This window comes from Canis aureus, chromosome 5 (genome assembly GCF_053574225.1).
Source record: "Canis aureus isolate CA01 chromosome 5, VMU_Caureus_v.1.0, whole genome shotgun sequence".
Classification (NCBI taxonomy): domain Eukaryota; kingdom Metazoa; phylum Chordata; class Mammalia; order Carnivora; family Canidae; genus Canis; species Canis aureus.
The window spans coordinates 41,051,986-41,068,221 of record NC_135615.1 but is presented as its reverse complement, the minus strand read 5'-3'; the positions used below and the strand labels follow the sequence as shown (position 1 = coordinate 41,068,221).

The 16,236-nt window shown below is 42.4% G+C and overlaps 1 protein-coding gene across 6 annotated transcripts in view; it reads left to right on the top strand.

Moving 5' to 3' along the window:
• The first annotated feature begins 419 nt into the window (after positions 1-419).
• Positions 420-16,236, top strand: part of PRELID2 (PRELI domain containing 2) — a 67,854-nt gene continuing 52,037 nt past the window's right edge. The window contains exons 1-6 of one of the 6 annotated variants that reach the window (XM_077897712.1): positions 464-617; positions 4,196-4,265; positions 5,621-5,709; positions 9,960-10,101; positions 12,887-12,944; positions 15,268-15,341. In XM_077897712.1, the coding sequence (XP_077753838.1) occupies positions 12,899-12,944; positions 15,268-15,341 (120 nt within the window). In that variant the 5' untranslated portion in view covers positions 464-617; positions 4,196-4,265; positions 5,621-5,709; positions 9,960-10,101; positions 12,887-12,898. Of the gene's footprint in view, positions 618-4,195; positions 4,335-5,620; positions 5,710-9,959; positions 10,102-12,886; positions 12,945-15,267; positions 15,342-16,236 lie in introns of all 6 variants that reach the window. The other 5 variants (XM_077897713.1, XM_077897710.1, XM_077897711.1 and 2 more) reach the window with 5 other exon arrangements.

Sequence of the window (16,236 nt, the reverse complement as noted above, 5' to 3'; positions counted from 1 at the left end):
CACTCCCAGCGCAGGTGGGCAATTTTTACTGCACTTAGCGGCAGCTTCAAGCCTTTGAGACAGCTGCTCGGGTCGTGTGGGTCACGCAGTTGCCGACCTTCGTCACCCGGGCTCCGCAACGCGGAGGAGGGTTCTATTACAACTCCGGTTGCAGGCCGGGTGGTTTCGGTGTTTAGGATCGGTCGTCCGAGGGCCGCCGAGCGCGGGCTCGGGCAGGGCGACCACGGAGAAGCACCGCCGCCGAGGTCCGGCTGCGGCTGCGGCCCCGCCCCCTGCTCCCGGGCCCCGCCCCCGCCCCCGCGGGCCCCGCCCCCTGCCCCCGGGCCCCGCCCCCGCCCCGCCCCCGCCCCGCCCCCTGCCCCGCGGCCCCGCCCCCCGCCTCCATTCCGCGGGCCGGGCCAGGGCGGGGCCGGGCGCCTGTCCGCGCCGCCGCGAGGACAATAAAGTTTCCGAAGTTTGAAAAGGGAGGGAAAACAACCCCCACGCCCCTTTGGCGGGTGTGGACGCTGCGGCCCGGGCACAGCCCGGCGCCCGGCGCGACGATGGGGGTCACGGTGGACGTGCACCAGGTGTACAAGTACCCCTTCGAGCAGGTGGTCGCCAGCTTCCTCCGCAAGGTACCCGCCGGCCCCGCGCGGCCCCGAACCCCGCCCCCGGCCCCCCGGTCCCCGGCCCGACCCCCCGGCCCCGGCCCACTCCCCCCCATCCCCTCCCTCCGCCCCCCGCTCCCCCGCGGAGCCCGCGCCCTGTCGCTAGCGCTGCGGGCTCCGCGTCGGGATGTGCGGGGCGGGGGGGGCGGTGCGGTGCGGGCGGATTTCCTCGAAGGCGGCCCAGGCCTCCCCGGGACGCGGTGCGGGGAAGGGCCCGTGCGCAGCACCAGGTTCACACGCTGCCGCGCGGTCGCGGGCAATGTTCAGCTCTGGAGCTGGCTGGGGATGCTCCTGACTCGTCGATCTTTCTAGTACCTCGTGGACCCCCGCTCCCCCCCCCCGCCCCCGCCCGTGAAAGCCGGTGGGAGCCGCGGAAGCCGCCGCCCCTTGCCGTGCTACCTGCCACCTCGCTACTTTCTCTTTTATGAAAGGCTGTGGGACTTGGGGCAGGTGGCTTACCCCCTCTGTGCCCCAGTTTTGTGATGTGTGAAATGGGGGAAATGATGGTGCTAACGCAAAGGTTGGTTGTGAGGAATCCAGTGAGATCATTGGTGTGAGGTGCTGTTGTGCTGATGTTAGCTAAGCCTCCGAAACGTTCCCACAGTAGTTGGTGCTGCCACAACCGCGCCCTAGGCCCAGCGTTCCGTGGCCCTCCCGACCCCAGGGGCGCCTGCTAGGCCTGTGCTCCTGGTAGTAGAACAGGAAGTCTGAGACCTGGAGACTCCTGGACTGTACTCTGTCTCTGCCTTTAGTTACTTCATTTGGTCAAGGGTCCTATCTTCAGACCTCGGTTTCTGCATCTAAGATAAGAGTATTGTAGCAGATGCTTTTTCAAAGCTGGTTCCCCTTCAGCTTTGACGTTTTTAAGCAAGATTTTCCAGGATTGTAGTGTTGCCTTCGGTAGCAGCCCCCACGCCATACACTCCATATGCAACACAGAGATGCTGGGAGAGGAAGTTAATTTTTTAAATAAGACCTGACCTCCATTAGAGGAGGTGATGCAGTTGAGGACTTAGGTCACAAGGAGTGATTTAGGACGCTGGTTAACATGGTGTCACCAGAGAGGCCCCCCCGCCCTTTTTTTTTTCTCAGGAGAATGTCAACTTGCTGATACTGTTCATGGACCTTCAGTAACTAGAATAGTGCCCACCATCTAGTAGATGCTCAGTAAAACATCTGGCAAATGATGAGTGAATAAACCAATGAAAGCATGAATTGTGATTCTGCTGGAGTCTTTGCCTTAGGCCAGACCTCTGGGCCCAGATGAGAAACAGTCAGCACTCTATTTTTTATTAGGATTGGCAGTCTGGAGTGTGGATTCTCTAATGCCACTGTTCCCTTGGAATGCCATTCTGGATCATTCTTATCAAGAGCTGGGTGCTAGCGCCCAACAGAAAGACCCTCTTCTCATGAAGCTGATGGTCTCTAGTGGGTGAGACTGATGTTAATATAGGAACAACTAATGAACACATACTTCCCATTGATGACGTGTATTTACACAGAAAATTCATATTGCTGGGACCAAATAGAGCAGGGAAGGTCTGCTGAAGTCCTGCCAGGGTAGCCATTAAGAAAGGCTTTCTCAAAAAAGTGGCCTTTGTGAGATGATGGCTGAAGTGTGAATAGGAATTTCTTAGGGAGGAACTGAGGGGGAGGAACTGCTTTTGTACATTATCATGTTTATGCCTTCCAACAGGTGCAGGAAGGAATTAGGACCGATTTCCATTTCACTGCCTAGAGAAACTGAGGCTCAGAGAAGTTGAAGCAACTTTTCCAAGTTCCTGCAGTCAGCATTTGGGAGAGCCAGGATTTCAGCACATCTGAATCCAAAGTCTAAACTCCTAGTCCCCAGGCAGTGCTGCCTGCCACATTATAGGCCCTCAGAGGATTATTGAGGGGGAAAAAAATGTTCCAGCATCATCTTTGCTTTGCTCTGTGTCCAGTCTCAGTTTTTTTTTTTCCTCTAGTGTCTAAGAGTTTATTCATCTTGGTGGACCTGTTTGCCTCATGTAAGGGCATAGTGTAGATGTGTGGTAATGTGAGAAAATCCAGTGTTTCAGTTTTCTGTTGCTATGTAACAAATCACCCCTGTGATTTAGCTGATTAAAGCAATCAGCTAAGACTTGGGAGGCTCAGGCTTCTGTGGGTTGACTGACTGGGTTCAGCTGGGTGGTTTTTGTGTGCCGTGTGTTATAGCTGAGGTCACTTGTATAGCTGTGTGCAGTAACAATGTGTAAGAATTATTATAAAATACTTGGCAAAGTGCCTGGTATGTAGTAAGTAGGATATTTTGGAAGGCAGGGCTAGGGAAAGAACATTTTCAGAAAAGGCTTGGCAATGGGACAATGTGAACAGTATGGATGACACTACACATCCAAAGCAATGCCTCAGAGGGACTATGTGAGTCAATAAATTATGAGATGTCAGTGAATCCACTTGCTGTGAGAATTTTCACCTTCCATTACTTAAAGCCCTGCATTGGAAGTCAGTAGATCTGGATGCCTCTCATTGTGCTTTCCTCATTAAAAAGCAGTCTGTGCCCTTGTGCAAATTAGAAAGGGGCCTCATCTAGGTGGTTGACTCCACAAGCTTACAGTATATGGGGCTATTGGAAAGGAAACTGGGCTGTTCATGCAAATTAGCAAGAGGGGTTGTTAGCCAATCAGGCCCTTGGGCCAAGCCATGGAAATGAAGGCTGAGCAAGAATTCCAGGCAAAGCCTCATCAGGACATAATGCTCCAGTGCAGGGGAGGCAGGCCAGAGTCTGGAGTCTGGCTCCCCAAGGAGAGGTCTGGGAGGGTTTGAAGGAGGCTTAAGCTGAAAAGGGATGACATCTAAACATGTAGGCTTGGGGATTTTTTGGTGCTTGCACACTTAAAGATCAGTGCTTCCTGCTTCTTGAATTGCATGTCTAATTTAGCCTGTTAAATCTCACACCTGGACGTGGTTTTTAGTATTATAAAGAAGGGAAAAGCCGGTGAAAGGTCATCAATGGGGCCCATCTTGGCTCAAATTGATCCAGTTTTCGCAGCTGAGCAACCCTCTTAGGTGCTGTAGGGTTAGCACAGTGTCTGAAGTGGATCAGATCGGTTGAAAACTGGGGGGTGGGGGGGTTTGTTTGGAGCTTGTGGCTCTGACATCTGGCCTTAGTTTCTGATGGCAAGCAGCACCTGCCGGAAGGACTTGAAAACTGGGTTATTGTGATTTGTTAGCCTGGGTGTGGGGACCAAAGTCCCATCCCTGCTCTGTCTCAGCACTCCTTCCCCTACGTGGTTGTAGCCATGTGTCCCCAGGTCTTCTTGACTGGAAGACCTTATGCAGTGAGCAACAACCATAACTGTGTATGACAACCCTACTGTCTTAATTTTGTATCTGTGAAATAATAGTGCCGTGTACCTCACCTGTCTCCCCGGATTATTGAGGATCAAATGTGTAATAGTTTGACAAGCATAAGCTTTTTTGTAAGTGTAAGGTAGTAAGAACGATCTTTGTGGCTAAATATACTTTTATTTTTCTCTTAGTCTTTATGTATTTTTTTTTCAAAGGAAGGCACTTGGCAGAAGGGACAATCATTTGAGGATCTCTGGGAAGCATTTAATCTGATTTTGCACAATGGTATGTTTGAAGCTGCTTCGCACTGAGGATGTTCTATTTTAAATAGCGTCTACTGATCTCCGCCTTTTGGTATGTTAGGACTTGCCTTCCAAGTTATTATATACTACTATTTTTAAAACCTGAGGAATGTTTGCTCTTCTTACACCTGCCTGTTGGATACCACAGGCAAAATATTAGCTACATGCTTTCAAAGCTAAGTGGCACCTTGAAAACAAACACCACAGAACTCTTTGTTCATGGAATATAGTGTTTCTCAATGAACCCTTCATGGAGGAATGCTCTGAAACCCCAAATGGTTTATTCATCAGATGTTAAACTGTAGTTTCCATGCACTATATTGTAAGTGCACCTGACAGTGCATTTAGGTTTCTTTCTTTGTGTGACTCGTAGCTTTCCAGCTCTTAACACGTACAGCTGTTTCCTTCCTTTTACTTCAAACCACCTACAAAGAGCACACAAAGTTGCATGGATGAAGGTAGCAGTCTAGAAGCTCACTCGGGCTCTAGAAACTCAAGCTCACGTGGATCTGTTTACTGGGCTTGCATTCATGAGCTAGATTCAAACACTACTCCAGTTTTCTCTGCCTAAAACTGAAAAGTCATTAAAACGGAACCCAGAGGGCCATTGTGTTGACTGGATGTCTGTTTCTTCTCAAATGAGGCCAGAGAAATTAAGAGCTTTTCAGTGTTACTACAGAGTTGTTCAGGTTGATTTTCTTTCTGTGCCATAGGCAAGAATCATTGTGAATAAAATGTAAGCTTCATGGGCAGAGATCTTTGATTTGTTCCTGATGCATCCCAAGCACCCAAAGAGATCCTGGAGCATAGTAGGTGCTCAGCAAATCCTTACAGTGTGAATGAATGAAATATACTGCTCTGGAGTGTAGCCCTGTGTAATTTCAGACTGAAGTTCGTGTGGGCTGCAGTTGCATGTCCTTACTTGAGGTACTATAGTAAAATGGACAGATTTAAATAATTTCTTTGCTTCAACACAGTGGCCTCAGGTTTTTATTTATTCTATCAGGAGCCTGATGTACCGAACAAAATGGTTGGAGTGTTGACCCTTAAACTCATAAAGGCGATTTATGAATGGCTATTTCCATTTAGAGTAGCAAGTTGATTGGGTAATTAATAATGTTTCTGTTTCTGATCCTCTCTTTTTTTTTCCCCTTGCGAATCTGCCCCTTATTTGTGGAGAACATCTCTTTCTGAAAAGCTCCTGCATATGGGGGTGAACCCATATTTCCCAAATAAATGATCTGACAAATGATAATAGGGCTAGTTTAACATAATGGTTATCTTTTTCCTTACACTGTAATAGTCTTTCTTTTATCTTCCTATCTTCAATCCTACTAGAAGATTAGGTTCGACATGAAGCAGAATGGTGCAAGCAGGAAGAGCACGGGCTCTGACATCAGACGGGGGGCCGGAGCGCTTCTAGCTGTGTGAGTTTGGGCAAGTCAGTTCTTTTTCTATGCCTTAGGCTCCTCATCTGCAGAGTAATATAGTAGTAACTGTCTTCTGGAATTGTTTGGGGGAAATTAAGTGGATAACCCACAGAATTGCATGTCCGCACACAGTAGGTGCTTTAAAGTACTTGTTAAAAATCTTGAGAGTCATCCTAACAATAATAATTTCTCACATTTATTTTATGAACCTAAAAATAAAAAGCTGAGAGAAGTAGTCTGCATACATCTTTACCAACTTGGAGTAATAAACAGAAGAAAGAGCATGAATAATGGTGCACATTTAAATTATGACTTATTTTTTAAATGTTATTTAAATGATGTTAAAGGGTACTTAGACACTTATCTAATGGTGGTTGTGGCTTAATCAGTTTATGAAAGGTAGGGCCAGTTTTTTTTTAATATATATATTTTAATTTATTCATAAAAGACACACAGAGGCAGAGGGAGAAGCTGGTTCCCTGCAGGGAGCCTGATGCGGGACTCAATCCCAGGACCCTGGGATCACACCCTAATCCAAAGGCAGATGCTCAATCACTGAGCCACCCAGGCATCCTGGTAGGGCAAGGTTTTTAACTACACTACCAAAGTACTAACAGGAAAATTTTCATAAGTCTACTAATGGACATTTGTCATAAGTCTGTTTATCATTTTGCTCCTGGAAGAAGGAAGAGGTAAATAAAACATGGCCCAGCCTTCAGGGAGCTCACTGTCAAGGGGACAGAGAGAAATATGTTAATTTTTATGATAAATGCTTTCTCAGGGGCATGTTATAGACATAGAGTGTGGGGCAAGGTTCATATTTTTTTTATAAGGTTTTAAGTAATCTCTACCCCATGGTGGAGCTCAAATTCACGACCATGAGATCTAGAGTCACTTGCTTCAATGACTCAGCCAGGCACCCCATATTTTAATTACAAATATATGAGAGCTTTTAGAGTATTTAGAAAGGGGTTATTGCCTTCTTAAAAAAGTAAATATTCTTTCTAGTACTCCTCCTTCTCTGACGTGATGCCTTCCCTAATGCTAGTAGAGAGGGATGTGTCAGGAGCTCTTGTCACACAGACTCTGAATTGGTAAAGCATGAGCGTGTGGAGTTTTACTATTCTGGAAAAAAATGTCTTCTAATAATTTTTAGATTTATAAATTAAGTATATTTGGTTTGCAGGAGGATACTAGGAGTATACTTAATGCCACACCACAGTAAATTGCAAGATAAAAGCTGAAGTTCTGAAACTAAGTCTTTAAAAATGTTGATTTCATTCTTCAGAGGCAAAAAACCGCTACTATTTATTGAGAACTTGCAAGGTGCTAAGGTGTTAAGTTGTTACACTTTACATAAAATTATTCCCTTTAATTTCTATAATAGCTCTTTGAGAGGAGTTTTTTTCCCCTATAATTTTACAGATGAAGAAACTAAGGCAGGCTGAAATTGAAATAATTGGGGGGCACCTGGGTGGCTCAGTTGCTGAGCATCTGCCTTTGGCTCAGATCGTGATCCTGGGGTCCTGGAATTGAGTCCTACACCAGGCTTTCCACAGGGTCCCTGCTTCTCCCTCTGCGTCTCTCTGTGTCTCTCATAAATAAATAAATAAAAAATTTAAAAATAAAATAAAATAATTTGCCGAAGACTCCCACAGATGGACTTCAGACTGAGGGCTCTGGGATTCTAAAACTTATTCTGTTCTCAGCACTCTTTATTGTCATTTTCATTTTGTTTTTCAGTTCTTAACTTTGAGAAATGCAGTTGACCCTAAACAGCATGGCATTTGTGTCCTTTTGACCCCCCCTGAAGACTTAACAATGAGTAGCCTGCTATTGGCTGAAGCCTTGCTGATGATTGATTAACACATATCTTATATATATTGTGTAATGTATTTTGATGGTAGGAAAGCTAGAGGGAAAAATATTAAGAAAATCATAAGGAAGAGAAAATGCATCACAATACAGTACTGTATTGAAAAAAATCCACATGGAAGAGGACCCACGCAGTTCAAACCTATGTTGTTCAAGGGTCAACAGTAATCTGACTTATAAAATGTTGCAAAACAGACAAAGAATTCGAGAATATCCTTTACCCAGCTTTCCTGAACCACTGTATAATTTTAAAAACCAGGGAATTAGCATTGATACAATGTGAATTTGTCATTGACCTTATTCAAATTTGGCAGTAGTCCACTAATACCATTTTTCTAGTCTAGGAGTCAGTCCAGGATCCCACACTGCATTTAGTTGTCATGTCTTTTTGTCTTTGTCTCTTCCAATACGGGACAGTTCCTTTCTCCTTTTTTTTTTTTTTTTTTGGTCTTTCTGGACCACGGTACTTTTGAAGGGAACTGGTCAGTTATTCTGTAGACTTTGTGTCTTTAAATGCATTTGGTTTATGTTCGCATTTAACATTGAGCTTGTAGGTTTTCCTTTGTGTCATAATTATGACAGGAGCTGCCTCCTTTAAAAAACATTATGTCATTGCCAATTATTAGGACTTTTTTTTTTTTTTAAGATTTTATTTATTTATTCATGAGAGACACAGGCAGCGGGAGAAGCAGGCTTCCTGTGGGAAGCCTGATGTGGGATTTGATCCTAGGACTCCGGGATTATGCCCTAAGCCGAAGGCAGATGCTCAACCACTGAGCCACCTAGGGGCCCCTATTAGTACATTTTTGAATGAATAAGGGTGATGTGACATTGTTGGCCTTGTCCCAGCCAGAAGGGCTTTGAATATCCTCTGATGGTCCACCTCCCTGGCTTCATAGATGCAGCATCATCTGTATGTCTTGGCTCCTTGTCCTTTGTTCTTTCTACTTCATCCTCCCACTGGTCTGAAAGGCTAGGGAACAAGTATTCAAAATTTATTGACTTATATATGTTTTGTCCTGGATCATTGAAATTTCGATTAATCGAGGATTCATTTGATCTTGGTATAAAATCAACTTTGCTTTCCTCTAAGGTATGCTATTGCATGTAGCTCATAAATTTGGCACAATCCATAGTGATTTCTTGGTGTAGTTAAAGGCCACATCTCTTTTCAGCAGCTCCACCCATGCACATGCATGTTTAAAAATAGCCTGAGGAACAAAGATTCTCGTAGTGCTTATAAAACAGAAATATTAACTTACAGATTTATTTTAGGTCCTTTGGCCTTTGTAGGACTAATTGTACAGATCTGTCAGCTCAGGTGCTTCCTTGTGCACTCTTCGATAATGCCATTTGGAAGTTGGTAAACACGGGCTCCTTTGGAAGCCATTGACTCTTTTTTGGGGGATGGGTATTATAAAAGGCAGGCATTGACTTCTGAGCTTTTTGGCAAGTTGATATTTTAAAAACTCTTCACTCTTAAGAGTAGGCCTTGTAAAAGCTTGATATTTTTCCCTTGTAAATAGGGAAGGTAACTATCTTCATAAAGCTCCTCCCACAAATATATTGACTTATTTCTGTAATTAGATGGACTCAATTTCTTGGCCTCTCACTTGTCCTAGCTCTCTGTTTGTCTTAATGTATATTTTCCTTTTTATCTGGTATTTTGTAATTTGGGGCCTCTTTACCTTTCGTTTATTTATTTAGGTCTCTTTTAATATGTAAAATGTAAATGAAAGCAGGGTAACGTCATCATTGTAGAGGAGTCTACATTTTACCCTTGTTAGATATTTGCAACAGATTTATATCTTGGGGAGCAAAAAATGAGTTCATTTATACATTCTGTAAGGAAGTAAAATAATCAGTAAGTTCAAAATGAAGTCGAATATACCTTGGAAAATCTCTCAAGTCCCTCAGTATATATGGCACACGTTGTGAATATACATGGCTCTATGTAGTGATTCTTATGCTGCTACAGTTTGTGATTCACTGAGCCAGGTCCAGGGACAGCAAGCATTTTGACAGATAATCTGGGTATTTAGACCACTTTGTTTGTTTCTGTGAGAGTTCCTAGTGTGGAGGGGGATTGAAAATCTGTGTGACCCTGCTTGTGTGCAGTCTTGATACCATTTCTGTTTTTAGCTTAGCGCAGACACCTTATCTTAATAGTTAGTAGTTAATAGGTTTACTCCTTTGGTGGAGTACTAAATGAGAGTACTAAATGCATGTGAGGACCTCTAACACCTGGTGCAGGAGATCAGTGGATATAAGTCTTTGATGGTCTGATCCTGACCTAGCTTGGTCTTTCCATTGTCACACTATGTTTGAAAAGGTGTTCAGAGAAACCTGTCCACTGCTTCTTGTCTTCTCAGATCCACATTCCTGGTGATCACCCTCCCTGAGAGCCTTCCCTCTCAATCCCTCATTTTCTGACTTTAGAAAAAGGTTTCTGAATTAAATCATGAATATTGAAGTTACCACAAGATGGCATCAGATCATTTCAAGTAATATCAGGTAGGGGGAGCCTCTGCACAATAAATCTTTAATTTAAAAAAATTAGAATGTATGCCTTTCATGTCATGTTATTTAGCTATTATAAACAGACCTCTTATTTCTTTTCTCATTCTCATGTGGAAACATGAGGCTTGTGTCTATTCAACTCCCAAAAGTAGTTGGGTAGGAAAATGATTTGAATCATGCAGATGATTTGACTATAGTGAATGGTTCACTATAGTCAAATCACTATAGTCAAATCACTATAGTCAAATGAAGGCTAAAACCTTCATTTTTCTTATTATTTACAAGCATTGGCTAGTGGGAGACCCTTAGATATTTTACAGTGATCCCTCTCCACAATTTCCCGTCTTCCTATTATCCTTTAGTCGGACTTATTTTCTCCTGACATGTTTATTTTTTTGTTTGTTTCCCCAACTAACATGTAAACTCTGTAAGAGGCTACAGTTTGGTTTGTCTCATTACTATATCCTCAGTGCCTTGAACAGTGCCTGGGCATGGTAGGTACTCAAAACCTCTTAAGCGAAGAATGAATACAAAAGTTTCAGTATTGTTTCAATCAATGCCCTTTGGCTTAATAAGCAAATCTTAAAATTATGTAAAAGTGTGAAGTTTCTGAGTTTATATTCTTCAGGAATTTCACTGATAACTTAGTGAAGTAATCAGAACTTGAAAGCTTTTATCACTATCCTTCTCTGGTGATTACATTTCAGATCTCTTCCATAATTTAGTTCAGTAATCTAACTACAACTTACAGTATATTTGTAATACTCAGTCAGGAAATATTGATGAATATGAAATGAGCAACCTAGGACTAGTAAAGGAAATAGTTCATTTTACCATAGAATGAAAGTTTTTATTCTCTCTCTCTCTCTCTCTCTCTCGCTCACACACACACACACACACACTCACACACTTCAGGGGATCTGTGTGAGGCTGGGAAATCTTCCTTGCTTCTATTGAGGCCCCTTGCCAAGTAGCAGAGTAGCTAAACCTGGCCCTCTCTAGCAGACATTATCTGAAGGGTAAACTTCAAGAAAGCAGTCATCATAATTTTGAGCATTTTTTTTTCTGGAGCAAAAATGAATGAATGAATGAATGAATGAATACCTGAAAATCCATTTTGTGATTAGTTCTCAAGATTGCAATCGCCAGAATGGAAATGTGAATGACAGAGTTTCTGGCCTGGGGCATGATGAAGTGTCAAGACTTCTTGAAGACTGACCATCTGTGCTCTCTTCACAGATGGGTCCCCAAGCAAAGTGAAGTTTATTTTCCAGATCAACCCCTGAGGTCAGCGAGGTTCATCTTCCTAATCATTCGTTCAGCAAAAATTAACTGAGTGCTTACTATGTGCCACCCACTGTGCTATGGTAGAGATATGGGAGTCACTGAAATAGATCATATTCCTATTCTAACAGAACCTGTGCTCTAATCCAGTGTCCTTTGGGGCCCTAGATATTTTTAATATGTGTGAAAGTAGTGGACCCTTTTCTCTGAAGATCAACTGGTTAGCCAACCTCTCTCTCACATACGCACACACACGTGCATGCATACTGGTAGCTGAGTTGGGGGAGACCCACACTCCCTGAATCGCATTTACCACTTCCTTGGGTTCCAAAGACTTGAAGCTCAAGTTCACCGAGTGGAGAGCCCCTCCTCTCCTGCTCCTCAGCCTGTTGACTGCTTTTACTCCCCCTTAACACTTCCTGATGTCTTGGACAAGACTTTCCTGTCATTTTCTTTTCAGGTTTGGTCACACGATATAGCAGTGTAAACCTCTGGACAAAGAGCCCAAGGGGTGCTCAGCAGGCTTGGATCAGGGCCCCCCTTGTCCTATGGCTTTCAGGAAGTCACTTCCATGCAAGAGAAAGGATTGGATTTGAGTAATTCTGAGGTGATTTAAGGGTAGTTTAGGTAGACAGGCTTAGAATGCAATAGAAAACATCTATGGGTAAGTTACAGTCTCAGTGCTCTTTAGCTGGGTGATTTTGCACAAATTACTTAGCTTATCCGGGCCTTGTTTTTCCCGTGTGAAACAGAAAAAGCAGCATATACCTCATGGTATTAATTTGAGAGTTAAACTGAAATAATATAATGTAAACTGCCTAAGACAAAAATGGTAGCTTTTTTTCAGCCTTGTTCTATCCAAATCGTCTTTCAGGGGAATTAGTAGATAAACGATTTATTGAGCACCTGGAGTAGACTGCTTCTGTAATTGTTCTCCTCTGATGCCAACCCAGCTGCCAGGAGATGGTATACAATCATAGCGAAAGGTTCACTTTGTTTTAGGCCTGGTTTAATTTCACGGCTCTGCCACTGACTAGCTGGGTGATCCTAGACTCTGTGATCTTTATTCAGTTTCCATTTCTGACAGATGAGACAATGAAAACACGTGACCCAGTCACAGCAGAGAGGCTGTTTGGGGAGTTAAACAGGAGTGTGTAAGTAAATAAAGCATGTAGCACAGTGTGTGGCATAAAGGACACTCTTCATTTATGTAAGGCTGGTTCCAAAATTAACCTATTTTAACCTTACCCTCCCTCCTCTGGCCAGGGTTAGGTTGGATCTCAAGAAGGTTTTCCCTGGATATATACAGGTCCAGTTGATGATAGCTTCCTGCTTATCTAGGCCCAAGTAGTAAAGTGAAGAGCCTTGATTAAAAACTGGCCTTAGAAGTTGCTTGGAAAATATGTACTGTTCCTGCAAATAACTCTGGTTTCTGGGAAAGAATTCACTTTGGTAAAAGATGAATGCTAATTCTTCTTTATGTGTTTTCATTTAGTATCCCAACCCCATGGATAAAAATGTCATCTCTGTAAAAATTGTGGAGGAGAAAAGAGGTAAGTTCTCTGAATATACCTCACTTCAGTGATGATCATTAAGTGATACTGATTTTTGTACAGGTGTTTGTGTGTGTGTGTAATCTGTTCCTTTTTTTTAAAAAAAGATTTTATTTATTTATTTGTGAGAGACACAGAGAGAGGCAGCGACACAGGCAGAGGGAGAAGCAGGCTCCCTGTAGGGAGCCCGATGTGGGACTCAATCCCAGGACCCCGGGGTCACGACCTGAGCCAGAGGCAGATGCTCAACCACTGAGCCACTCAGGTGCCCCTGGCCTTTTACTTTCTAGACAGGTGTATGAACAGGTGTATTTCTGTATTTGAAGTAAGAAAAGAGTACCCAGCATTTACAGCAGCAGAGGGCTTGCTTAATATGGTCATGTCATTCTTTCAATTAATAACTGATGATAAGAGTAACAGCTAACATTTCTGAGCAGTTAATAGGTGCTAGGCATTCTCATTTTTATTAACTCATTTAATTCAGACTAATGTATGGTTTGTGTATTATTGTTATTACTCCCATTTAATGTTTGAAGAAACCAAGAAACAGGTTAAATAAATTGCCCAAGATCACATGGCTGTGTCCGTATAATATATTCATATATTATTTTATAGATGGTAAAATAGTTGTGATTAGTAGCATGTCTATAAAATGCGACCATAAAGTAATTTGATTATGGAATCATAACTGTACTTGATATTATGGTTCCATATTGACCAGAGCAGGGGTTGACAAACTGTACTTGTCCTGCTTGATGTTGTGAATAAAATTTTATTGGCATACAACCATGCCCCCTTGTTTATATATTATCTATGGCTTCTTCCTTGCAACAATAGTGGAGTTGAGTTGTTGTGACAAAACTGTATGGCCCATAGGACCTAAAATATGTACCATATGGCCTTCACAGGAAATGTTTACTTATTCCTGAACTAGAATATAGGAGTCCTCACTGCTCACTGTCATTTGTGTCTCACTGGATACATTTTCACTGGTCTTGCTTGGACTTGAGAACTGGACCTTCTTGCAGGAGCTCTAGTGATGCACAGAATCAGTGTATGAACCTTTGGAGACATGCAAACCCACTTTTGACATGCTCTTCAGCCTCCTGAGAAAACATGAGTGCCACTGTTCATTATGTGATTATAAAGTCTTGTCTGTCCTTGGTGAACACAAAACTCTTTTGCTTGTGAGGGTCTTTTCTTCATGCCCATAATTCTATAAAATATATTTTAAAAAAGATTTTTTTCATGTATTTGCTCTCTGTGGGAGAAATGTGTTGACATCAGAGAAATCTTGTTTTAAGCCCTGATTTTGTTATTACCTGCATGACCTGACTTCTTGAAGGCTCAGGTTTTTCATTTATTAAATGGGAAAATAAGAATAATCCTGCTCTAGGTTGTTGTGAAGATCACATGAACAATGTGCACATTCCACAGTGGTATAGAAACATTAATTATGATTTCTGCCATTGGTAGGGGCATCTTTCTCTGTAGGAGTGGCTAATCCATTTTAAGTATGTGTGCCACAAACATTGGATGGGATGGCTAAAGAATGCCCGTGAGCAAGGAGATGAACCCGCTTCTACCCTGTCAGTGGCTTCCGGGCAGTCTGGGTGTTTGTACCAACATTCAATGCTACTCTAGCCAGAGCTTTGAGAAGCCCTATAGGAGCTTGGCTGAGTCACAGTAATTTCCAGGGCAAAAGATAAAACTTGAAAGGCTTTTTTTTTTTTTTTTTCCTCTGAACTGATCTCCCTTTTTCTTAATTCTTATTTATTTATATGTATATCATGGATGCTATTCTGAAAACTTTGTTCCAAAACAGAGTAGTGCCAGTCACAGGGAATCTGCTTCCCTTTAAGTAAAGAGTGTGACTAGTATAATTCATTATAGATTAAAATTTTGTAGCCAGAAGCCTGTGCTTGAAAAAATGGTTGGTGCAGAAAGTAGCAGAATCAGATTCTCCGGTTTTTTGTTAAAACGTTCTGTTTGTTGGAATTGAGCAGAAGTCTCACTGGCTCTTGTCATTGGGGTGTTGACATTGATAGACCAGAGGAGTGAACGGTTTGTGATTCTCTGTCCTTGACATTAGACTATGCAATGCGAGGAGCTGTCGTACCCTTATTCCTTGATCACAGATGAGTGTATTTGGAATGATTTGGCCCAGAAAAGTGGTCAGGGACATGGAGTTGTGAGTCAAACATTTTTCTCTAGGAATTCTACAAACAGAAAATTGACATCAACGTGAAAAGTTTTATTGACATTAGGACAAGAATACATTTTCCTTAAAATTTTTTTGAGTGTAAAAATTTTCTGTTTCTAGATGTGTCAACAGGGATCATCTATAGAAAGAGGATTGCAGTCTGTCAGAATGTGGTTCCAGAAATTTTAAGGAAGGTAAATTCGTTTTAAAATTTAATCAGATTTGGTGTGTAACATGGGGTGATTTTCACGTCGTCCTGGAAAGAGACAGCATTTTCTGATGTGCAGGAGTATTAGAATTTTCCCATTTGTACCTCATGGGAGGTACTCTGATATCTAATCTCAGTTTTGGCAGATGCCACCAGAGATAGTTTTTTTTCCCCATCTATTTCTGCTTCTCTTTTGTGGAAGGCTCTTAGTGGACATGGAGATGGCCTATAATTATTGTAAAGATACGTTGGACATTTTGTGTGAAGTGACCAGCTTTCCTCATCTGTCCATGGTTAGATATGACTCTTAGATAAGAATGATGAGAAGTGGGCAGATGGTAAATATTTAGTCTCATCTTCAGCAAGGAAGATAAAAACTTCAGTTTTTATTTCATTGTCAGAGAGTATAGTTATTTCAGGGAGTATAATGTTCTAGTGCTGTCTGTAATTCGTTTTGTGTGTGTTTCTGTAAAGTAATGGTGGTGATGATGAAATCTTCATGATAGCAAATTGTTTTCTCTCTTTGAAATTCTTAAGCATTCTGGTTGTTATTGGCAAAGGTAAGTGGGAATTTTTAAAAACATTTCTTGAATCATAAAGGGATTATTGACAAGAGTCCTTTTAGAATCATTAGGAAATAAGAGGAGAGCATTTTGATGTGTACTTCTTAGCGATGTCTCAGATGGTTGTTTCAACCGGAAGTGATTCTTTTTGTGATGGAGAAGCCAATTAGTTTGCAGATTTTACTGCTGTGCTGTTTGCAGAACAAGCGGTGGCTTCTATCACTTCCTGTTCATGCATGAAGACTGTGTCACATTCTTTGGAGGAAAGAAAGCTGATATGACAATGAAAAAGAACCTTATTTTATTTTCCACATGGTA